We start from the raw sequence: 25,577 nt of genomic DNA, 5'->3' as shown, positions 1-25,577 counted from the left end.
TTTTATGTTACTCTATGAACTTCTGGTCTTTAAAACTAGAAGATATAGAATATTCTTTTTCTAAACTTAAGCTACTGAATCAGATATTCAGAAATAGGTGTGGGTAGTCTCAGCAGTACAAATTTGAGTCTTTTTGCCACTTCTATCTAGCTTTTGAGAAATTTTTTTGACTAATAAAATTAATCATCCTATCTGCCCGTTGATTAGCCTATCCTCTTGAAATTTAGCAAGTCTAGTCCATGATACATGTAAATTTTTTTATCATGCCTCTACTTGAAGCCTTTCCTAATTAGTATTAACTGTCATCACTCTTGTGCATTCAAGGTCACTTCCACCCCATAATGAGTCAAGTTACTATCAGTAGACAAAATTTAAGTTGTGAATGTCCTATATCTTGGTTTTTCAACATGGACGTTGAAAAAAATTATCACATTACATTAAAAATGTATTAGAATTCTGCCATTGCTATAAATAGATTATAGGAATTTAGAGTTCAAAAGGAGCTTAGAAATTTAGCTCTCATTTTTACAGATGAAACTGAGGACCAGAAAATTTAAATGATTTGCCCAAAGTCACAAATGTAGAAAATGACAGAACCAAGTTTGAAAGGAGATCTTTTGAATAAAAACTAGGGCATTTTCTACTATGCTGGATGTTAATTAGTGTGTGTCCTCTATATTAAGTGGGTAAGTTTTTTCATTTTTATGATCAATCAGGTGCATCTCAAGTTATTGTTCAAGGAATCTTTGCTGAGTTGGTTATGGAACTTGCCCTTTTGTTCTTTTTATTTGTATTGCCAAAGATAACAATGTAGGTGCTCTTAACAGATAAAAGAACTAAATGAAAGTAAGCTTTGTCTGGCCTAGCTTTTGATAATAAGACCGATTAATCTTTTTAGTAGTAGCTATTTCATTTTCAATAATGAAATAATGTTTTGTATTAATCTCTTGTAGTTTCTGAGTATTTCCTAGAGTTAAATAGACATACTGAAAGATTTTTAATATGAATACTTTGGTTACCTTATTCTAATAATTTACTCTTATTATTTCTTACATAGAATTTTTGAATTTAATTATACAGACATTATGAATTAGAAAAGATTTCTGATCTACATATACTAGATAAACTATTGATTGTCAATGATAGGGAAAAAAGTCAAATCTATTTGAGCCATCCAGGTTGCTAAATAATGAATAATATAATTGCTCTCCCTCTATACATCTCCTAATGACTTGTTAGAGAAGGAGTTGAAGGGTGCATTATTTTCTTAGTTTTGTTTTTAAGAAGATTCTTTATATCAGAGTAACTGATCATAAAAGAGAATCTTAAAATCATACATTCTCATTTTCTACCTTTATTTTACAAAGGAGAAAAGTGATTTTCCTGAGGTCACAAAGCTGCCACAGAATATCTCGCCTGGAACTAAAATATTGGGGTTTTTTGTTTTGGACTTTTTGATTGAATTTTATTGTTATTTCTCTATGTAAGCAAGCCACAAGATGGCTTCCATAGTCTTTAATAGACCTTTTTCTACATCATGATTTTAATACAATAATTGCTCAATTGTTTAGGGCACACAATCTGTTTTCTACCACATGTGAAAATGTAAATATGCACAGTATATATTGCAAGTTGAATTGCAAATGAACTGTCTCTGACTTATTATTCAATTCAGATTGACTCAGCTTAAAAAATGATCAGGAATTTACATTCATCTATAATATCACCTAAATCTACCTTTGCTTCTATGACCAGTACAAACTAAAGCCATGTTTCTCTTATCAACTTTGAACGCTGAGGAAACAAAATAGTTCTATTTCTTTTATTTTCTCTCCTCTCAGGTTATATTACTGAATTTAGTTTAGATTGTACCCCTAATTTGCTCTCCAGATCTTGGTTCTTAAGTCCCATTTTTCACTTTACCAATTGCTATTTACTCTTAAAATAAAAGAAGAGTGCAACTTTGACACAGATCACAAGTTAGTGAAATATTGATACCAATTTCATAAAACCATAAAATCTCAAAGGTGAAAGTAATTGCAGAAGTAGTAATTTGTACCTGAACTAGAATCCATCCTTTTCAGTAGTTTGACCTTCAGCTTCCACTTGAAGATCTTAGCTATCTTCTCTGGTAGCCCTTTTAATTTTTGAACAGCTCTAATCATGTACATGTTGTGCTTATATGTTGAGACCAAAGGAAAAAATTAAATCCTTCTTTCATATGACAACCATTTAAATGTTTAGTCAGTTATTATATTCTCCATTTCTGCAGTTCTCCAGGCTAAATACCTTCGGCTTTTTAGAGTGCTCCTTTCTGATATCTCACTGTCTTGGTAACTCTAGATATACTAATTATTAGTCCTTCCTAAAATATGATGCATACTCTGTATACTTTGACTAGGCAAAACATAATGTGATTCCTTGGGTTCTCATGTCATGTTGATTATTCAACATAGATTCTTCTAAAAGGCCTTGGTTTTTTTCTTTTCCATTTTATTAAAATTTTTATTTTTTATGAATTTTATAAAATGATAATTTCCATATATAAAGAATAGAAAAAGAATGCTGTATATGAAATCACAAATCTCCTACATATGATTTAATTAAAAAAAAACCACAACTTTTAATAAAATTAACATTGTAGTTCCCAAGCCATACCGTTTATGTTTCTGAACTTCTTTCTGCTTCCTTTTTGTATTTTAAAAAATCTTATTTAAACTCTTTCCTTTTTTTCCCCCAGCAATGGTAGGGGGGGAGGGAAAGAGTAGTCACTATTACTATTACTACTTCCTCACTTCCCTACCCATCTTCCTTCCTATAACTTTACAGGCATATGACAATATGCCAATTATAGCTCTCTAATTCAGTACTTACGCAATTGATTTGAACCCAAGCTTAAGATTTTATTTAATTTATCATATTTGGATATCAATCCCGTTTTCCAAACTGTTAGCTATTATACTCTGCTTTATGTCATCCTCATATTTGATAAAGTATACCTTCATGCAAATCATTTGTAAAAACAATGGACAGGGGCAAAACCCATGAGAGAGATAGTAATGAAAATCTTCATCTAGATGTTTGTTGATCTATGAATTGGATCTTTGGATCTCTTTTTAACATAACATGTATTTATGTTAAACCATGAAGTGGATCTCTTTGAATCTGTTTACATAAGCATCTTTAAATCGATTTAATTTAAATCTCTTCATCTTGTCCCCAGTGACAATGAAAGAAGATTCATATATATTTTATCTGTATTCAGTCTTTCTTAAGGTGTAGAAAACTTTTTTTTCAAATTATTAGAGAATTATAGACTAGAATAAAACCATTTAAATATGCTCTATATCATAAGTTAACTTCCTTTAATGACTAAGGGAAAATGACAAATTAAAATATGCAAATTCACAGGTCTGTTTTAGTTTATAAGAAAAACATTTTTTATTAAATAAAACAATATTACATCTTAGAAGTTTTACATAGAATGTTGTTGACTCTAAACTGAATTGAAATAGTTTGATAAGCTTTTTTCTCCATTAGCAAAATATCAGTTCAATGTTGATTTCTACCATAAATATTAAGCAGAGTCTTGATAAAGTTCAGAGAATTGTTCATTATAACTGAAAATAGATTAAACTACATAGGTACATAAAAATTGACTATACTGACTACCTATATTTCATTCTGAATTGTAAGATAGGACATACTTCAAATGCTTAAGAGTGTAATAAAATTTTCAAGAATAGTGATCAAGTTGATCTTCAATGTAGAGAATTATATTCCTGTAAATTTGTTACTACTTGAAATTTGGAGAGAAAAAATAGTTTCAGATTTCATAAAAGAAAAATATTCCTTTTGATTTGTAATTTTTTTTACAAGTGGTATGAAAAAAAAAACACTGTATTTCCATAGGTTCTATATCTCCACCAACAAATCAGCCTTTACCTACAATTTTCCAACCAACTCGAGCTCCAATTGGACCCCCTCCATCTGGAGGCCCACCTTTGGATCCACAGAGAAAAATATCAAACAGTGTTCCACCCCAACCACAGGTTATCTCCACTGTGAACCAAGAAGGTAAGCAAGTCAAAACAGAAATAATTTAAAAAAAAAAAATCAAGTCCTGAAGTATCTTTCTAGTACTTTAATCTTATAGTTAACAAGTTTGTGAAATTTTTATGGACTAATAATAGAAATTTATGCTTTTTTAGACTTCTTTAATTGACAGTGTTCTCTCACATTTTCTCATTTATAAGGATGAATTTATTTCAATTTTTTTAATTGACAGTTTATTAATACATTTTCTACTATTTCAACTATTAATGCAACTTGTCTAGAATTACTGGAGGGAAATACATTGCTTTCAAAGTTACCCTGCTTAAAATGAGCAAAACTAGGAGATCATTGTACATGGCAACAGCATTATTACATGATGGTCAATTCTAATATACATGGCGCTCTCCAACAATGAGATGATTCGAACCAGTTCTAATGGTCTTGTAATCAAAAAAGCCATCTACACCCAGAGAAAAGACTGTAGGAACTGAGTGTGGTTCACAGCATAGCATTCTCACTCTTTTTCTTGTTATTTGCTTGCATTTTATTTTCTTCATCATTTTCTTTTCTGGTTTGATTTGATTTTTCTTGTACAGCAAGATGTTTAACATATATTGGACTTGCCATCTAGAGGAGTGGGGTGGGAGAAGGGGGAGGGACACTGGAACACCAGGTTATGCAAGGGCTAATGTTACAGAATTATCTATCTATCTATGTTTTGAAAAATAAAAAGCTTTAATAAAAATATATAAATAAAAAATTTACCCTACTTAGCTATTGTTACTTCTGGATTTCCTTTTGTTCTCTGCACACTTTAAAAAATGTTTATTGACTCTTTTTTAATTTTTTCTTTTGGCAGCCTCATTGCTACCTTATGATTGTAACCTTTCCCTCTAACCCTCATCAAAAAAAAGAAATAAACCCTTTTAACAAATAAGCATGATCAGGCAAAACAAATCCATACTAAGACCATGTATGTTTTACAGCCTAAGTTTATAGCCACTTCCATGTTGCAGTGACTCAAGACGACTTTTTAGGGTATTACTGTATTATTGTTTTTATTTTTACTAATGCAGTCTTTTTTATTTCATTTGTATTTCCAAAAAGAAAAGAGAGAAAAAATTTCAATAAAACCTAACTGCAGTTAATTTTAACTTTTCTTTGCCTGTTTCCATAATTTGTAAAATGAGGGAGTTGTACTCAGTGTTTTGTAGTTCTGAAAGGGATGATCTCTCAGTTTTTTGTACCTTGAATTTCAGTAACTTATTTAGGTTCATCTTTTTATTATTTTGTTTTCTTCATCAAATATTATTTATTAATTTTGATGACACATTTTCTTGAAACTCTTTGAGAGTTGTTGGTGTAGTTCTTTAAGAGCCTAAGAATTAGACCAGTATATATTCTGAGCAAACTGAATTCTGCTTTCAGAGAACTTAATTTTCTTTCAATGAAGAATTAGCTACATAATGTCAGAACTCCAGTATATAAATTACATCAGTTTCTTAATATATTTGCTATATGTTCAGTTCTTTTATCTGTAATGATGTTAAAATTTCATATTTTAGTAGATGATAAGGTTATATAATCTATGACATAATTCTTTTACCAAAACTATTTCATTCTTATATTTTAGTTGATAGTTCAAATCTTGGAAAAACTGTGAAAAGTCATTCTTGATTTTGAGCCTCAGTGATTTCAGTGAATTTTTTTCCTAGGTGATATGTCAACTGCCAGTAATGGTTCTGTGGTTGAGAACAGTTATGATGCAATTGAAGGAGGTGGCTTCATGGGTAAGGTTCTATTTAAGTTTGCCTACTATAAAAACTTGTCTTGAATGAAAACTTAGTAAATTGTGTGAAAATCAGTTGAATGTACAATTTGTACAAATTGTCTCCAACTAGCCATAACCATTTTGAGTATATTGAGTATATTGAGCTGAAAGCCTGTGTCCTTTCCTGATCCATACGTCCCTATATGTATTGTCTCCCCTATTGAATGTAAGCTCCGAAATGTTTTCCGTGACTATACATATACTTGCCTTCTCAGTAAAGAAGAAATGAGAGGAACTCAACATTTTAAAAATGAATGTTAAAAATTGTTTTTACATGTGACTCAGGAAAATAAAATACTAAATAAAAAAATTTTTAAAATAAAAGAATGTAAGTTCTATGAGGGCAAAATGGTCTTTGCTTTTATACTTGTATCTCCAGTGCTTTGCATGTGTAAATGCTTAATAAGTGGTTTTTTACTCATTCATTTTTTTCATAGAAATAATGTTATAAATGGTGGTTGGTGGTTCTTAGACTAGTCTAAGAAAAGCCTATTTAATCTATAATACACTTGGAATATAGAACTATATTAAAATGCTTTAAAAAATGAAGTTCTAATGGGAGGAATTTATTTAAAATTTCAATTTAGGACCCCTTTAAAAATATTCTAGAGATTCCCAAGAAAGGGTGTGTGTGTGTGTGTCTGTGTGTCTGTGTGTCTGTGTGTCTGTGTGTCTGTGTGTCTGTGTCTGTGTATCCTTCAAAGTCAGAGGGAACTAATTTTTTTCCTTGCTTTTATGAAAGTAAGAACAAATATTCTTCTTTTGTTCCTAAGCTAGAATTGGTAATTCTTTGGTCTGTGGCTTGAACTCCAATTGTTCAGGAAACTGAAACTTTGGAAATGGAGGAAGAAGTAAACAGAAGGAGCAATAGGAGGGTAGGAGGGAAGGAGGTAAATTCTCCTAAGGATAGTTCATAGTTTGGATTGACTCCCCCTTCCCTTTTTTTTTTTTAAGAGAAATGTAATTTTTTTTTTTAAATAACTTTTTATTTGCAGAACCCATGCCAGGGTAATTTTTTACAGCATTATCCCTTGAATTCACTTCTGTTCCGATTTTTCCCCTCACTCCCTCCACTCTCTCCCTCAGATGGCAAGTAGTCCTTTACATGTTAAATAGGTTACAATATATCCTAGATACAATATATGTATGCAGAACCAAACAGTTCTCTTGTTGCACAGGGAGAATTGGATTCAGAAGATATAAATAACTCAGGAAGAAAAACAAAAATGCAAGCAGTTTATATTAATTTCCCCATGTTCTTTCTTTGGGTTGCTTCTGTCCATCCTTCATCAATTGAAACTGAATTAGCTCTCTTTATTGAAGAGATCCACTTTCATCAGAATACATCCTCAAACAGTATCATTGTTGAGGTATATAATGATCTCCTGGTTCTGCTCATTTCCTTAGCATCAGTTCATGTAAGTCTCGCCAGTCTTCTCTGTATTCATCCTGCTGGTCATTTCTTACAGAACAATAATCCATAACGTTCATATACCACAATTTACTCAACCATTCTCCAATTGATGGACATCCATTTATTTTCCAGCTTCTAGGCACTACAAACAGGGCTGCCACAAACATTTTGGCACATACAGGTCCCTTTCCCTTATTTAGTATCTCTTTGGGGTATAAGCCCAGTAGAAACACTGCTGGATCAAAGGGTATGCGCAGTTTGATAACTTTTTGAGCATAGTTCCAAATTGCTCTCCAGAATGGCTGGATGTGTTCACAATTCCACCAACAATGTATGAGTGTCCCAGTTTTCCCACATCCCCTCCAACATTCCGTATTATCTTTCCCTGTCATTCTAGCCAATCTGACAGGTGTGTAGTGGTATCTCAGAGTTGTCTTAATTTGCATTTCTCTGATTAATAATGATTTGGAGTATATTTTTATATGGCTATAAGTAGTTTTAATTTCTTTGTCTGAGAATTGTCTGTTTATATTCTTTGACCATTTATCAATTGGAGAATGGCTTGATTTCTTATAAATTAGAGTCAGTTCTCTATATATTTTGTAAATGAGGTCTTTATCAGAACCTTTGACTGCGAAGATATTTTCCCAGTTTATTGTTTCCCTTCTAATCTTGTCTGCATTTGTTTTGTTTGTACAAAAACTTTTCAATTTGATATAATCAAAATTTTCTATTTTGTGATCAATAGTGATCTCTAGTTCTTCTTTGGTCATAAACTCCTCCCTCTTCCACAGGTCTGAGAGGTAAACTATCTTATGCTCTTCCAGTTTATTTATAATCTCATTCTTTATGCCTAGGTCATGAACCCATTTTGACCTTATCTTGGTGTATGGTGTTAAGTGTGAGTCAATGCCTAGTTTCTGCCATACTAATTTCCAATTTTCCCAGAAATTTTTGTCAAATAATGCATTCTTATCTCAGAAACTGGGGTCTTTGGGTTTGTCAAACACTAGATTATTAAAGTTATTAGCTGTTTTGTCCTTTGAACCTAACCTATTACATTGATCAAATAGTCTATTTCTTAGCCAATACCAGATGGTTTTAGTAATGCTTTATAATGCTGCTTTATAATATAATTTTACATCTGGTACAGCTAGGCCCCTTCATTTGATTTTTTTTTTCATTAATTCCCTTGAAATTCTTGACCTTTTGTTTTTCCATATGAACTTTGTTGTTATTTTTTCTAGGTCATCAAAATAGTATTTTGGGAGTCTGATTGGTATAACGCTAAATAAGTAGATTAGTTTAGGTAGTATTGTCATCTTTATTATATTTGCTCGCCCAATCCAAGAGCATTTAATATTTTTCTAGTTGGTTAGATCAGACTTAATTTGTGTGGAAAGTGTTTTGTAGTTTTGCTCATAAAGTTTCTGATTTTCCCTTGGCAGATAGATTCCTAAATATTTTATACAATCAATAGTTACCTTAAATGGAATTTCTCTTTGTAACTCTAACTGTTGGGTTTTGTTAGTGATATGCTGATGACTTATGTGGGTTTATTTTGTATCCTGTCCCCCTTCTTTTTTGACCATGAAATCTGGGAATTAAGACACTTGCTTTTCTTTACACTGTTGCTTTGGTTTTTCTCCCCCCAGAATAAATTGATTTCTTTTCATGTTTCTGTTCTTAAGTGAACATACTGGTAGAACTATGAACTGATCTAACCATTTTGAAAAGCAATCTGGAATTATGATCAAAGAATTAGGAAACTGTCATAACTGTTATGACCCCAGCAATATTACTATTAAGGTCTGTTTTCCAAGGTGATTAGGGAAAAAGAAAAAGAACTTTGTGAGGCCATAGAACTGGAAATTGAGGGGATGTCTATTAGTTGGGGAATAAGTTGTGGTATATGATTGTGATGGAATACTACTGTGCTATAAGAAATGATGAGCAGGTTGATTTTAGTAAAAAACATGGAAGGAATTTAGATCAAATGATGAGTGAAATAAGCAAAATTATGAGTATATTGTCTGCAGTAATAGCAATATTGTTCAGAGAATAATTGTAAATTACTGAGTATTATAAAATACTCATCAACTGCAAAGAACCTGTGAAGGAAGATGCTATCCACTTCCAGAAAAAGAACTGAGAAGTAGAAATGAGTATAATAATAAAATGTTTTACAAATGTGAAATGGTATCCTTTAGTACAGGGAGGAAAGAAGGTAAGGAGACAATTTAAAACTTCAAATGTAATAAAAATAAATCAAAATGTAAAAAATAACAAAGTGAGCATACTACCCTTTGAAGTTTTCCAGATATCTTTATGTTAACAACTTTAGGAAATGCGGAAATTAAAATTCCTGTTGTTTCCCTTTAGAGACAAAGTAGATTCAGTTTGTCTTAGACATCACAGAGATGGAATCAACTTCTCAGGAAGGTGAGAAGATAGAACAGGAATGGGAAAGTAGCAGTATTGAATTTATCCTTCACTATATTTCAGTACCACTGAAAGTCCTGCCCTACTTCCTTAAACCTAGAGAGGTGAAAAGTTAAATGGAGATGAGTAGCGATAGTAGGTGGATTAGAGAATGGGAGAGGAATACGTTTATCTTAGTTATATTATGATTTTGATGAAAATAAGGCTTGTTTGATTTATTTAATAAAAGATTTCTAAAACATTTTTCAACTCAAAAATTTTTTTTCTTTTAGCATCATCACAACTTACCAACCAAAATCCCAAAATGAGTCGAAATGTTGGCTATTCATATCCCTCCTTACCACCTGGTTATCAAAATATATCTCCCCCTAATATGTCAGAAAGGCCATCCACAACCTTGCAATACACTAGTGGGCTGCAGCCATTTTCACAGGTAAATGTTTTTTCCTCCTTTCCCCATTTCTTTTATCATATTTAAAGAATTTTTACTTGGGCAAATTTCAGGATAACTTGATATTTTATTTTTGCTTAATTGGTTAGAGTCATGTGATTTATTGTTATATATAATATCAATATTACATTGAATTATATGTTGTTCATTTTTTTTTTGTTTTTTCCTGAGCTAAAAAATATTGCCATGGGAAAAAATATCAGTTTTATTTGTTAGAATTAACAAATTCTATTAATTAAATAGCCAAATCCTTCAACATTGCATTGTATCTATTTTTTACCTTAAACTGAAGATTTAATGAAACTGACTTATTCTGAAGCATATTTTTAGTCTCCCTTAGGTGCTAATCATTTAACCACAAGCATGGGTGGGTTAAGTCTACATTCGGAAGGACTACGAGTTATCAATCTGCTTCAAGAAAGAAATATGCTTCCAACAGCCTCCTTGAAGGCTCCTGTCCCAAATTTGCATGAAGACATACAGAAACTTAACTGTAATCCAGAGTAAGACTTTTAACAATATTTCTTATGAAATGTGGCTTACAGTAAACACCAGAGCTGGTTTCTCAGATGTTTTATATATAGCATTATAAGGCTAGCTTTCTTTAAAATGGTTTTTGATTATTAAGAAAGATACATTTTGTTATATGTTTCCTTCAGTAATGAAACTAACCTAGTAAAGATGGAAAATAAGTTGCTATTTTATATTTATATTTATAATATCAATTCACCTAAGAGCATGTCAAACCTCCCCTGTTGCAGCTAGTATTGATATTAATAATTATGATATACCATTTAATGCCACCTACTGGGAAGGCTCTGAGGCTGCCATATCACTTGAACTCAAGAATTCTGAGTTGCAATGAGCTGCGATGATCAAGTGTTCAAGTGTCCCCAGAAATTGAGGATTACCAAGTTGTCTAAAAAGGGACAGCTTAGACCAGAAACAGACCGTCAGAATTCCTATGCTGATCAATATTGGGATTGAGTCTATGAGTGGACCCCCTATATTTTTAATCTGAGATGGAGAGATCCTGTCTTTTAAAAAAAAATTACTTCACTGAAGGGAACGTTAAACTATACATTAGGTACTAACTGGCAATTGTGGTAGCTCAAATAAAATATTTAGCACAGTGCCTGGCACATAGTAAATACTATATAAATTTTAGTTATTATTAAAAATTTTATACCATGTTTAATTCTGTCTTGTAGAAATCAGATAACTTGAGTTTTTCAGATATTTATACACACACACACATATAAAACAAACACATATAGATATATATCTAACAATTGGAGTATGATATGCTTTAGTTTGAAGATATTTATATTTTCATCAGTATGTGATGATCCTTTGCTCCTCTGCCTCATGCTCTAAATGGTTTTATGAGTTGCCATGGCCAACTTTCACTGAGTCCTCACCACAGTACCTAATAAAGCACTTTACTTTTGTTATCTCATTTGATCTTCACAAAAAACCTGGGAAATTAATGCTTTCATTATCCCCTTTTTAAAAAGGGGGATAATATTTTATTATTTAAAAGGGGATAATATCTTATTATCCCCTTTTTGAAAGGAGCAGCTCGAAGCTGAGATAGGTTAAATTACTTGTCTAGGGTCAATTCACTAATAAGTATCTCAGGCAAGATTCAAATTCAGGTTTCTTGTCACCAAATCCATTGTTTTATTTACTATTCATCCATGATGAATTATCAGAGTAGATCTTTTGTGAAATATCTATTAAACAATATTAATATATATTTATGTGGTGCTTTATAATTCAAATATTTTAAGTGCATTATCTCACCTGTTTTTACAATAAAACTGTATGCACATAATAGAAATAGTATTATCCCCACTGTACAATTAGGATATTGGGATTTAAAGAGGCTTATTGACTGCTTTAAATTTCATAAGTGGCACACCTGGATTTAAATTACTTATAATTAAAATATAATCTATAATTATGTAAGTTAGGGGCAGCTAGATGACGCAGTGAATAGAGCACCAGCCCTGAAGTCAGAAGGACTTTAGTTCAAATGTGACCTCAAACACACCTTAGCTATGTGACTCTATATAAGACACTTAACCCCAATTGCCTAGCCAAAAAAAAATTATGTAACTGAAGAATGACATATGCTGTTAGGATTAAAAAATAAAAGCATCAAAAGTAAATAATAATAAAAGGTGAAGAAAGAAGACCTGTGTTCATCTCTTGATTCTCTTTTATCTATTATGACCACAGGCAAATTAATATCCGTATTCTCTTGTGGTTGTGACCATAGGCAAATTAGCTTCTTTATTCTCCCTGGCACTTCTCCAAGACTAATTACCAGATAAAATGCAAATCAGCAGAAACTTCCCATTCCAGCAATTCCCTGTGTATGTCCTTCCTTCCTCTTTGCCTAACTATATACATAAGAGATATTTAAAAATATATAGAATCAATGAAGCTGTTTCTGGGCAAGATACAGTTTTTTTTTTGTTTTTGTTTTTTGTTTTTTAAGTCAAGAAGCAAGTCCATGTGAGTATAAACTGCCTTCTTCCTAGAAGGGAATTCAACTAAAGAGTTGATTTAGTGAAATTGGAGAGAAACTGCTTGATGTCATTCAGTTGTCATTTAAAGAAAAAAGAAATGTTTTATGTTAACATTTAATTATATTTTCTTGGAAATATTTAAATCAACTATGTGTCATTTTATTTTCACACAGGTTGTTTCGATGTACTTTAACTAATATTCCTCAGACTCAGACCTTATTGAACAAAGCCAAACTTCCTTTAGGACTACTACTACATCCTTTCAAGGATTTATTGGTATGTTAAACTTTTCAAGGTGACTGGCTGTATGTTGAGCAAAATTAATTAATTAAGCATCATGGTATTTCTGAAAGTAGAAAAGTCATTGATAGCTGATCATTCCACAACATTGCTATTTGTACACAGTACATTTCACTTTGTTTGAGTTCAGAAAGGACTTTTTCCTTTTTTTGGAGAGCATTCTGTTCATCATTTCCCATAGGAAATAATATTGCATCGTAATCACATACCACAATTTGTTTATTTAGACATTTCCCAATTGCTGGGCATCAGTTCAATTTCTGATTCCTTGCCCTGGAATTCTTGTCCTTTTTTAAAAAATGACTTTGTTTTTGTTTTCCAGCAATTGCCTGTGGTTACCTCCAGTACAATTGTGAGATGTCGTTCCTGCAGGACATACATCAATCCTTTTGTTAGCTTTCTTGACCAAAGGAGGTGGAAGTGCAACTTGTGCTATAGAGTCAATGATGGTATGGCTTTTGGAATGGTAGTTCTTACATGTTTTGTTTTGTTTTCCCAGGAACCATCCTTGTACTTTTTTACTTAGTAAGTAAAAAAAGTTCTTACTTAGTAGTAAGAACTACTGAGTAGTTCAGAGAAACTGAGAGATAATTTTCTCATAGTTTTGCTGCAGTTTTTCCTATAATTTTGATTCATTTGAAAAACATTTTTAAATTAACCAATTACAGTTGAATCTATACAAAAAATTCTTAATATTCATTTGGAAAATTAATTAACTTTTTAGAACTTTTTAGCAGTTAAGATACTAAAAATGTTTTCAGGGATTTAAAAAAAAATATAAACAGTAAATATTCAGACTTATAAAAAGGAAAATTCACATGCAAAACTTTTTAATGTGCTGCATATATTAATAATGTAGAACCCAAAGAAATAGATAATATAAATTTGCTGTACATCCCCCTCTAGTTCTAGTTGATATTCCATTACCTTTGATTTATTGAGTAGAAGGAAAATGCTGAAAGTGTAATAAAAGCATTCTGTTACTCAATATTAATATAAAGAATTTTTGGTTAGTATTGAATTGATGTACAATAGGCCTAGAAAGGAAAGAGAGATTGTATAGTGCTTTAAATGCCAATCAAAGGGATAGAGCTTCTTTAACAAAGACATTATATGGATCTATGCTTTGTCAATATCCATTTGACAACTTTATAGAAGTTGGATTGAAAAGTACAAGAAACCATTTGGAAGGCAATTCCATTAGTTTTTGTGAGAGATGATGAATAAAGTTGGTTGCCACTGGAATGAAGAAAATGAAGAAAAAAGGTTAAATGTTTTGGAAACAGGATCTGTTCAACTTGTTGACTAATCCAATAATTATAGGATATACAGGAGAGAGAAGAATTGATGATTGAAGTTTTGAAGATGGTAATAAGAAAGATAGTGATAAACCTTAACAGAAATAGGGAGGATAGGAAAAAAGGAAGAGTTTTAGGAGAACAATTATGAGTTCTACTTTTGAACATGCTGAGTTTGGGATACCTATGGTTCATTCAGTTGAAAATGCACAGTAGACGATTAGTGATGTAGGACGAACTCAAGAGAGAATAGATCTAGATATATAAATAAAATCATTTGCATATAGAGAATCATTAAATCTATTGGATTTTTAAAATTCTAAATTTAAATTAACATTAGATCCAATGAGATTAGGTGTTGATTTAAAATTTTATCATAACATGCAGTTCCTGAAGAATTTATGTACAATCCTATAACCAGAGTATATGGAGATCCTCTTAGAAGACCTGAAGTTCAAAATGCTACTATTGAGTTTATGGCTCCTTCAGAATATATGGTAAGTTTTTATTTTTCCTAATTTAATTACTATAATTGTGTTATTGGGTTTTGAATAACAGTGCTAATTCATATTTATAATAATATTATTTAGTTTATCTAGTCCTTGTCTAATTAATTTAGGTCATCTCACTATGTGGGCTGCAGGAGTGACCTACAATTTTTCTTGTTGTTTTATGGTACTTTAGTGACTTGATAGCATTTTAAGTTATTACCTCATTGAATTATGACTCTGGAGCTTTTAGAATCCCTTTTTATATTTCAAGTGTTGATGGAATTGCTTAACTAAAACAGTTAGTGATTGCCTAACAGTGACCCGTCCACCGGGCCATCAAAGTGCGGGTCCCGAGACTGGAATTTGTCTGTAAGGCTATGCCTGAAATGTAATGGGGTTAGAAATGAGGAGGGAGACCAGTTGGGGTGAAACAAAGTCTCAGTTTAATGAGTGAAGAGAGTCCAGTTATATACATTTCTGAATGGGGGGTTGTAAGGTAGGGGGTGTTACACCAAATGTGTAGCAGACATCCTGGAGCCTGGAAGCTATCTCGCACCTGGGCTGATAGGGCCAATTTCCTGGGACTCACATTATCTTGTCTCAGGAATTTGGGATGAATAGTTTATTTATGACAAGGTTATAGCTTCAGAATTTATGTGCAGGCGATTACATTCTTCTTTAGCTCTTTGATTCCAAGGACATGGTCTCTGGCATGTCCCTCAAGGACATGGTCTCTGGCATGTCCCCCTTTTTTTTTTTATTTATGCACGGGTGGGAGGCCTGTCTTAGGCTATGTGACCGGCCTCCGGTTGTGGGGAGCGAGCGTTGATACACAACCAATGTTACAATGTCTTAGTATCGCCAATCATTGTAAAGGAGGATGCATGCCACCAAGTGCTGTCTTAGGTCATCGGGGTCAGCCATACCAACTCGGGGGTACGCCATGCCGAACCCTGTCTTAAGTGGGTGGCCTGACCTCTCGAGGTTGCCCGTCATGGCACTTGCGTGGTCTTACTGCCATGGCTCCAAAATTAAAAAATAATAAGTCAACCTCAAAGCATCCACCACCCGGGGTCACACTAATCCCGTCATTGGCTAGACCACTGCCTGCTGAAAGGGGGGGCATAGCCTAGACCTGACCCGTCGGTACCAAGGCTCTTCTAGCAACTGGTCATTAAATCTCAGTGAGCCTCTGATGGGCTCGTTGATGTTGAGGTTTTAACAAAATAAGGGATTCTAAGACTAAAGCATCCAAATTCAATCTGAACTAGTGAGATAGGGGGTGGGGCAAAAGTGCTTAAGGCAAAGTGAATAGAAGCTGGGCGTTCCCATTCTTTCAGGTATTTTGAAAAAATATATACCAGGTTCCCCAATGTTCTATCTCTTCCTTCCCCCTTTTTTTTTTCTCATGGAAAGGAATTATCGAATGACCATTGCCCATATAAATCCCAAGAGTGAATCAAAATCCCTATACATAACAGACTAGTACAGTAGCATTTCCTAAAAATCCCTCAAACATAACAGCAATAATTACACAGTTTTAACAAATCCCATCCCAAATCTTAAGCACACAGTAATAGATGATCCAGGCAAGGTTTAACAGTCAGTCATCAACCATTCCCAAAGTCTCTTATATCAGTCCAAAGTACACTCAATGCAGGGTCCAGTCCATGGTCTCATGTACAAACTGCTGCTTCAGGCTGTGAAGTGATAGGAGGCTCTCATTCCATGCAGAGTGGGTGTGTGCCGTGGTGACAATCAAAGCTGATCAAAGCTGATCCAGGTTCCAGAAGCAAGCCAATATCTGTAATTTGACCAAAATCTAGAGCAAAAACACAAATCTAGCAAATAAAGATTAGATCAGTCTCAGATAGAAAGACTCAGTTCACCAGACTGCTGCAAAATATGAGGAGGCCAAAGTGAATTGTTCCCTATGTGAAGAAATGAGTTTGCTTTACAGGCCAAGCAAATGGGTGCAGTCTTACAGACCATTATTAATTGTCCTCTTATGTAGAAACCTTAAAGAAATAAAACACAAATATCCAGTAACAGACAGATGACCAAGCGAAATACTCAGTTGCCCAAGCATTTAGGATACAATGATTACATATGACCAGACTGAAAATAGAAAGGCATAACATAATTGAATTGCATTAACAGTTCTATTGACCATTGCTCTGATCAGAGAGATCAGTTACAGAAGGAAAAATGCAAGAACATAACTATAACATAACATAAGCAGTTGAGTTCTAACAGCTTATCAATCAATTGTCCCAGTAACTGTCAGAGGGTGGAGCTTTAAAACTCCCAAACAGCATTAGCTAATTAACTCTAAGCCAAAAACTTTTACCTCCAATAATAGATGTCATTAATCAAATTTCTGATAACTCTTAAACAATTATTTATCATAACCTTGTAGTAATAACAGAAAGAAATTTCGTCTCAGTAAGTTCACAACTTAGAACAATTATCATATCTGGGTAGGAAAGAAATTTTGTCTCAGTAAGGTCACAACTTAGAACAATTATCATATCTGGGTAGATGTTACATGAGTGAACATTATACATACAAATCATTTTGCTTTTAAAATACCCAATACATAGAAAAATAATCCCAAATTGCATATTGTCCATACAGAAACATTTTCAAAAGGACAAAGAAAAAACTATTATGTTCAGAGGCCCTTTAAATAACCTCAGGATGACCCAATACAATCAATTTAAACTTATACAAAAGACCCAATTCCACATAAAAGAATTCAAGAAGGTTTTTTTTAACATAGCAATTAAACTTTTAGAAATACTCGGACCAAAGTGTGGATCACATTTATGACCATATTCCTCAACCAAGAAAATATTTATGTATCAAGAAACAAATATTCAATCAATTAACTTAAAAGTATGTCCTTAAAAATCAGTTTGCTGAACTGGCTGTAATCAGATAAGAAAAAAAAAACGCGGCAGGAACATACTCAGGGGGGTGAGGAGAGGAGAGGATTCCACATGGCCACCCTTCCCCCACTCCTGCCCCCTGGGGAAAAAAAAAAACTTCCCTCAGGTTCCCCATTCAAATTTCCTAATGGGGATTCTTTTCAAGATTTAACCCATCAGTTTCCCAATATCAGGTTTCTTCCCAAATCTATCCATTTCCAACTTTCTCTTTCTCCCTGGCTACATATTTGAACAATCTCCTTAAAGAACTTTCCTATCAGATGCTCCTTTGGTAAAGTAGCAGAAGGCAGTGGGAGTGGGTGGCTCCCTCCCCCATCTCTTTACCTACTCTCAAAAGATTTTCACCTTCCTTAAATCATGCAAACCTCTAATTGCCCCTACTAATCAATCTTTCCTAAATCACCTGCATTCCTCTTTACTTTTCCCTTCAAAAACCTGTAAGATTCATACTATAGTGAATAATCCAAACCCACACATGTACAGCAGAGCTGGTTTTAAAGTATAACTTATGTTAACAAATAACTCAATATATTTCAGAAGGTAACAAACTGAATCAAACTAATACAGCTGTTTTTAAAAGTGTTTTTTTTTTTTTTTTTTTTACCACATTCCTACTAACAGCTATTAGCATCTTATCTCCAGAGCTTTTATTGCCCAGGCCAGAGTAAGCTTGAATTTTATTGCTCTTTACTCTAGTAGGCTTTTCCTTACTTACAAATTAGTACAACAGGTTAAAAGTTTTAAAATCACAAGCAAATTTTCAAACAACCAATTCCCAAATTTCTTAATCATTGTTCTTAAACTTGACAAAGCTTTTAAATCAGCAAAAACAGGTTAGGGGCTGTATTTTAACTTTCCGAAATTCCAAATCCCTATCAATCTATTTTTTCATTTCCTTTTCTTCCTTTCTCTCCCTTTTCTCCCTTTGTCTCACAGGCTGCTGCAGTCAGCCAGAGACAGAGAGAGGGAGAGAGAAGGATTTTTCAAGCTTCTAGATATTTGCTAAGCCTGCACACAGAGGCTGAATCCTTATCTCTTACAAGTTTGCTAACTTTTAACACAGACACACACAGACAGACATGGAGCTCCGTTTTAGTAAGCATAGTTGCAACGATGTTCTTAAAAATTTTTCCAACCAATAAAACAGACAAATCACACAGAACATAGAACACACATCACACAGACTACACAGTTACAACATTAAACAAACATATAACACATAATATTCTTCAAGGGTCTCACCGCTTTGGGTAATTAATTATCGGGGCAGTAAGAAAGGGCAAGGTGTAAGGAGGTGGAATATACCCTGCAGCCTCGCTTTCTGAGGCACTAAGGGCATTCTGAGTTTTTACAGGGAGTTTAGGTTGGGGGGCGGGGAAGACGGGGTATGCGAGATTGCTCTCTGTGGGGGGAGTCCCTACTTTGGGAAGCGGGGGGTAGATAGACTTGACAGGGGGGGGGGGATCTCAAAGATCCCCGAGGGGGAATTTTTACTCCTCTTTCTAGTTCCCATGAATGCGGCAGATGATTCACTCACCTTTCAGTTGCGGGGCTCTCTGTGGAGCGAGTGTGCGGGGCTCTCTGCGGTAGAGTGACTTCTTAGGGGTCCGGCCGGACGAGCTTCTTCTTACCTCTTCTTAATCTGCCGGGCAAATGTCCAGTCTCGGGGCCCCATGTTGGGCGCCAATTGACCCGTCCAGCGGGCCATCAAAGTGCGGGTCCCAAGACTGGAATTTGTCTGTAAGGCTATGCCTGAAACGTAATGGGGTTAGAAATGAGGAGGGAGACCAGTTGGGGTGAAACAAAGTCTCAGTTTAATGAGTGAAGAGAGTCCAGTTATATACATTTCTGAATGGGGGGTTGTAAGGTAGGGGGTGTTATACCAAATGTGTAGCAGACATCCTGGAGCCTGGAAGCTATCTCGCACCTGGGCTGATAGGGCCAATTTCCTGGGACTCACATTATCTTGTCTCAGGAATTTGGGATGAATAGTTTATTTATGACAAGGTTATAGCTTCAGAATTTATGTGCAGGCGATTACATTCTTCTTTAGCTCTTTGATTCCAAGGACATGGTCTCTGGCATAACAGTAAGAAATTACAGCCCCTTGTTTTTCTCACTTAATCGTTAAATGATATTAAATTGTTTGAAGGTTTCGTGTCTATTCCTTATTAATAAAGCTTCAAGAGTGTATAGTGCTATAATATAATTGAATTAAGAAGTTCCATTGGTTGTTGTAATTTGTTCTCAAAGATGTCAAAATGACATCATTACAAATTACTGTGTGGCTGATCAAATCAATACAACCAGGTTGGGCACACATATTCCATGTGAACATTTGAGGCGAATTCTATAAATTTGCACTTCTCACATTCCTTTTGAGCTGTTGTGTTTCTGCTTTGCTTATAGAGCTCAGAGTCTTCTTTGACACAGGTATGCCACGGTGGGCAGTCCTTTACCTCCCATGTGAATGGTTTCTTAGGGGCAACTTAGTGGCACAGTGGATAGAGGGAGAGCACTAATTCTGGAATCTAGAGGATCTAAGTTGCAAGATCATGTAAATTTTATAGACCTATAGCTGAAATATATTTAACTGTGCAAGGCTAAGTGTAGACACACGAATTTTTATTTTCATGGTGTTTTTTTTTTTTTTATGACATTAAATAATCTATGGTCACTGTTTAAAAAAAGTCTCTGTATAAGGTTTAAATAAAGTTATGAATGAAATAGTAAGCTTATTTTCTCTAGAAATGAGAATATGTTTTAATAAAACCATTCTTTTCCTTTCTTTAGTTACGTCCACCTCAACCTCCTGTGTACCTCTTTGTGTTTGATGTGTCTCACAATGCAGTTGTAACTGGCTATTTGAACTTGGTTTGCCAGAGTTTGCTGGACAATCTAGATTCGTAAGTTTTTCCCTATAGAATTTTATCTCAAACCTGAAGCTAAATGTGTTGATCCCTCAACTTATTAGTTGGGTTCTAAAAGTTCATTGATGTCACAAGATCAGAGGACTTAGAGCTGGAAGGGACAATAGAGGCCATCTGGTCTAATTCCCTCATTTTATAGATGAGGGAATAGAAGTTCAAAGAAACTAAATGACACCTATTTGTCTGAAATGCAGAGATATTTTCCTTGTTGAAAAAGTGTTTCTAATATTGGTTAGGTTCCTAAGCCACACCATAAAGATTATTATACAGTAATATAATTGAATTATGTGGTAGAACAAGAGAGCAAAATGATCCCGTGAAGAAGAGAGAAGTGGTAACAGAAACAACCATTGGCATTATTTGTGAATGAGGAACATTAGAAGTATGGTATAAATCTCCTGAGGATTGCCTGCTTAGTTATTCGAAAGCAAGAACAACTGGTTGTTCTTTTCAGTATCACTTTTATTTATAATATTCAATGTTTATTGCAACTGTGTCATAGACATTTTTGACACATAAAGATAGTTATGTTTAGTTAATGCATTATATCATTCCTTTGGAGTTTATTTATTTATTTATAAACACATTCCTTAGGAGTTTTATACTTGTACACACATGCACAGAAACATTTTTCTGTCTAATTAGTACAGGAAATTTATTAAAATGGTTTTTGGTTTCTATGAATGGATCTTAGACATTTGTTAAGCTAACAAAAATTTCTACTTTTGAAGGATAACATTCTGTGAACTTTTTTTTAACATATGCAACTAAAAAAGAACATATTTGAAATTTTCAAAATACTGTCATTAGTTGAATGTATATTATTTGGAATGGGCCACCTAAAATGAAGTGGATGAAATTCTGAGCCTGGAGTCAGGAAGATTCAGGAAAACTTCCTGAGTTCAAATCCAGCCTCAGACACTTACTAGCTGTGACTCTGGCCAAGTCCTTAGTCCTATTTGCCTAAGTTTCCTCATCTATAAAAAAAGGGTAGAGAAAGAACTGGCAGATTAATATCTTGTGCAAGAAAACCCCAAATGAGGTCTCAAACAAATGAATCAGATATGACTGAAATGATGGAACAACAACAAATTATTTGGAACAATTTTTAGTGTGCAGTATTATTCTTTATGTAGCTATAATATACTTGCTATTTTGAAAAAGGTATGTTTGCAAGTTTTAAAAATTCTGGCCAACAAGTTGAATATAGGACTTAAAATATGTTGCTAGTTACATTATTGTCTTCCATTATAATTACACTTTATCTCCATCATTGCATCTGTTACATATTTATAATAATACTCCACATTTATGTTTTTTATTGGCGGAGTGAAGATTGTTTTGGAGTTGAGCTGTAATTCCATTAATATAAGTAGCTTCCAGTATGGAACTCCTACCAATATAGATCAGTTCATCTAAAATTTATAGCGTTAAGTAATTGTATTAAGTGAATTTAGAGATTAATTGACTTGCCCATAATCATAAAATTATTTTATAGCTTCTAAATTTTTTTTTATTTTAAGGCTTTGTAATTTACAAATCATTCCTCCTAAAACTTTGTGAGGTAAAGAGTATAAATATTTTTACCCGCATTTAAAGTTTGTGATTTGCTAAGGATTGTGGACAAGTAAGTGTCAAAGTGTCAAAGGTCAGGACTGAAATAAATATGTTCTGATTCCAGATCTAAAATACAAAATTGCCTGCCAAGAATTTTTGAAATTCATAGCAGGTATTTACTCTCATATCATTGAACAATGTGAGTGCAAAATTAACCTTATGAACTTCTTTTTAGGCTTCCTGGTAACACTCGAACAAAAATTGGCTTTATAACATTTGACAGTACAATCCACTTCTACAGTCTTCAAGAAGGTCTCTCTCAGCCTCAGATGCTAATAATATCAGATATTGAAGGTATATTTATGAATTTAAAGGTTAAAATGGATATTAAACTTTTTAAAAATATTAATCAGTTACACAGGTTATTGTGTTGAGAATCAAATGTTAAACTTTGTATGTAAATCGTATTATTATGCTGGAAGGCTTCTTGATGATCCTTTTGTCCAGCTTCCTCTGTTTGACAAATGCTTAATGGGAGTCAGCAAGTGATCCATGCCTCCTGTCCTAGGAAAGATATTCTGAATTAGTCAGTATAGTATTCATGAAATACACCTTGGCATCACAGCTTTTATTTGCTCATTCTTGACTTGATTTTACTTGTTTTACTAAGAAGTTGAACTGCTGACAAGTGAAAATTTGTGTAACTAAGAGAGCACAGTGACTTTGATAGACCTGAGAGTAGGATCCAGCTCTCATAATACCAGTCTTTTTCTATTATATCATGCCTAACCCTTTCTGATGAATTAGTAATTAACAGTCAAGTCTCAATCCATTAGTATCATAATTAAAATATATCCATAGTGAGACACTATTGAAAAGGTGAAAATTTAACAGTGTAAATTATAAGCACTTTCATAATTGATATTCACTGTTTAATTTTTGTTGTCATCTTTTCAAGATAAAAAACATGATCTCATTAATAAAAATAAAATTTGTAAGGATTTCAATTTCCATATCTGTAAAATGAGAGAGTTTGCTTAAAAGTTCTCTAAGGTCCCTTCAAGCTCTAAGAACATATAGACATATTTCAGCTCTCAACAAAATAAAAAATGTAGAGAAGTTATGATTCTATTTCTGAAAGGTAGAGCTAGAGATTAAGGCAACTTAAAAGTAGTGTGAAAGATACTGCTTATGTGAAATGCCTTTTAAAGATCCACTTTACTAAATGTTTAATGCTTTTAAGTTTAAATATTCAAAGCTAAAGTGCTATATTTAAAAAAAAAAAACAGCTTTTTATTTCAAAGCTTTATTTTTTAGTTTAATCTAAAGTAATACATGTGGTATGATTTACTTTTTTGCTCTTGGACCATAGCCTGTGGTTTGTTATGTTGAGCAATACAATTTTTAGAAACTGTGATGAATTTTGAGATATTTGATTACTTTTTGAATTATACAGCTGTTGGGGAAATACACAACTAAAGTGCAGTGACATGTTTCTGGTTATTTCACATTTGCATTTTGTATGTGCCAAGAACGTGCCTATGATTGCCTTATAGGAGAAGGCAAAGCTGAGGTAGCATTCCATTCCATATTACTTCCTTAGTTGTTTATGTGAATCCGTAGTGAGTTTTTGGCAAATAGAAAGAAAATCATAATCCTGTTTAGCTGTTTCAAAAGTAGTTCAATTTCAGGGCTTTATTATTATTATTAGAATAGGAACTTGTTAACAGCTTAATCCTTATGTAAACTCAGTGTTGTCATATTTTTCACAAGTGCAGAAATGTTGCCTCCTTGGAGTTTTTAGGTCAATTTAGCATTTTTATGTAGCTTACTAATTTAAAAAAATAAACTTTTGTATTTTCAGATGTCTTCATACCAATGCCAGAAAATTTACTTGTAAATTTAAATGAAAATAAAGAGGTAAGAATAAATATAATGTCAGTATGCATATTTATGATAACATTTTAAAGCATTAAGAAATTTAAAATGAAGGGATAATAAAATATTGCCTTTAACATTTCTAACATTTTAACATGAAACTTTTATAGTAAAGTGTTTAATATTTAAAATTTATCATATGTTGCACTTGTATTTAGGTTGATAGAGTAGAACTATTGGATAACAAAGTAGTTCCTTTTAGGATGGCATATAAAAATCTTGCCTAATAAGTGAATAGAATATACCAGCCTGCTTCATCAGCCATGTGAGGATTTGAATTAAGGTAACGGGCCATTTTAAGAAGCATCCCAGCCATGGCTCTTTCGTTGCACATTGGTTTTCTGATTTGTAGAATAACTTAAGAGTCAGTTCAGGAGAAACTATTATTGGCTAGATTGGAAATTAATGTGGCATAATTTTTAATAGTTTTTTCTTTTTAGTTTTAGTTTTGTTGTCTAGTCTGTACATGCATATATGGATATGCTATAAGGATAACATTCTACCTAGCAAATCTATGCTGTCAGTTATTGACAAAAATGAGTTTGTAATGAGATGTGAACAATGTATCATATTAGCGTACCAGAGAGAGAGTCAGAACAAATTTGAAGTCGGGAAGACCTGAGTTTAAATCTAGCCTCACACTCTTTCTAGATGTGTTGCCCTTGGCAAGTCACTTAACCTGTTTCTCTCCAATTTCCTCATCTGTAAAATGAGTATACTGCTAACGTCTACTTCACAGTGATGTTTTGAAGACTGAATAAAATAACATAAATTTCATTGTAAAACTTTAAAACATACTATTATTATCATCATAATTTTGCTCCATCACTTATGCAACTGAACTTGAACTTTTAAAAATAGCTTTCAAATTTACTATGTAAGGACCAGTCAAATGGCACAGTGGTTAGAGCACTGGCTTTGGAATCAGGCTGACCTGAATTCAAATCTGACTTCAGATCCTTGATGTTTACAAGCTGTGTGATTTTGAGCAAGTCACTTAACCCCAATTGCCTCACCAAAGAATAAAAAAGAAAAACAAATTAATATCTTTAATCTTCCCATAGGGACTAAGAGGATGTTCTTTACCCTTGATAATATATGATTATAATAATGATAATAAGGAAAAAAAGTGGGAAGAGTTCACAGGGTTCAAAGAGTTCCATTTTGGACATGTATTTAAGATGTCTTCTGGATATACAATCTGAGATGTGTGAAAGGTAGCTGGTGATTTGAGATCAGAAGTCAGCAGAGAGGTTGGGATAGAAAAGGTAGACTTGCGAATCATCAGAACAAAGATAGTAATTAAATCCATTGGTTTTATCTATTATATATCTATTGTACTAGACTTTTTTCTTGACAAAAATAATCTTAGTGGATCTTT

At 33.3% G+C, this 25,577-nt stretch overlaps 1 protein-coding gene across 4 annotated transcripts in view; it reads left to right on the top strand.

Annotated features, from left to right (window-relative positions):
* SEC24A (SEC24 homolog A, COPII coat complex component) overlaps positions 1 to 25,577 on the top strand; it is a 92,734-nt gene that overhangs the window by 41,126 nt on the left and 26,031 nt on the right. For 3 of the 4 annotated variants that reach the window (XM_051978178.1, XM_051978175.1, XM_051978177.1), the window contains 10 exons: positions 3,913 to 4,077; positions 5,772 to 5,846; positions 10,016 to 10,176; positions 10,525 to 10,697; positions 12,905 to 13,007; positions 13,354 to 13,480; positions 14,717 to 14,826; positions 20,565 to 20,677; positions 22,494 to 22,612; positions 24,123 to 24,178. In XM_051978178.1, the coding sequence (XP_051834138.1) occupies positions 3,913 to 4,077; positions 5,772 to 5,846; positions 10,016 to 10,176; positions 10,525 to 10,697; positions 12,905 to 13,007; positions 13,354 to 13,480; positions 14,717 to 14,826; positions 20,565 to 20,677; positions 22,494 to 22,612; positions 24,123 to 24,178 (1,202 nt within the window). The remainder of the gene's footprint in view (positions 1 to 3,912; positions 4,078 to 5,771; positions 5,847 to 10,015; positions 10,177 to 10,524; positions 10,698 to 12,904; positions 13,008 to 13,353; positions 13,481 to 14,716; positions 14,827 to 20,564; positions 20,678 to 22,493; positions 22,613 to 24,122; positions 24,179 to 25,577) is intronic. The other variant, XM_051978176.1, reaches the window with a different exon arrangement.

The sequence above is a fragment of the Antechinus flavipes genome, chromosome 2 (assembly GCF_016432865.1).
Source record: "Antechinus flavipes isolate AdamAnt ecotype Samford, QLD, Australia chromosome 2, AdamAnt_v2, whole genome shotgun sequence".
Classification (NCBI taxonomy): Eukaryota; Metazoa; Chordata; class Mammalia; order Dasyuromorphia; family Dasyuridae; genus Antechinus; species Antechinus flavipes.
This window is presented reverse-complemented; position numbering and strand designations above follow the sequence as displayed.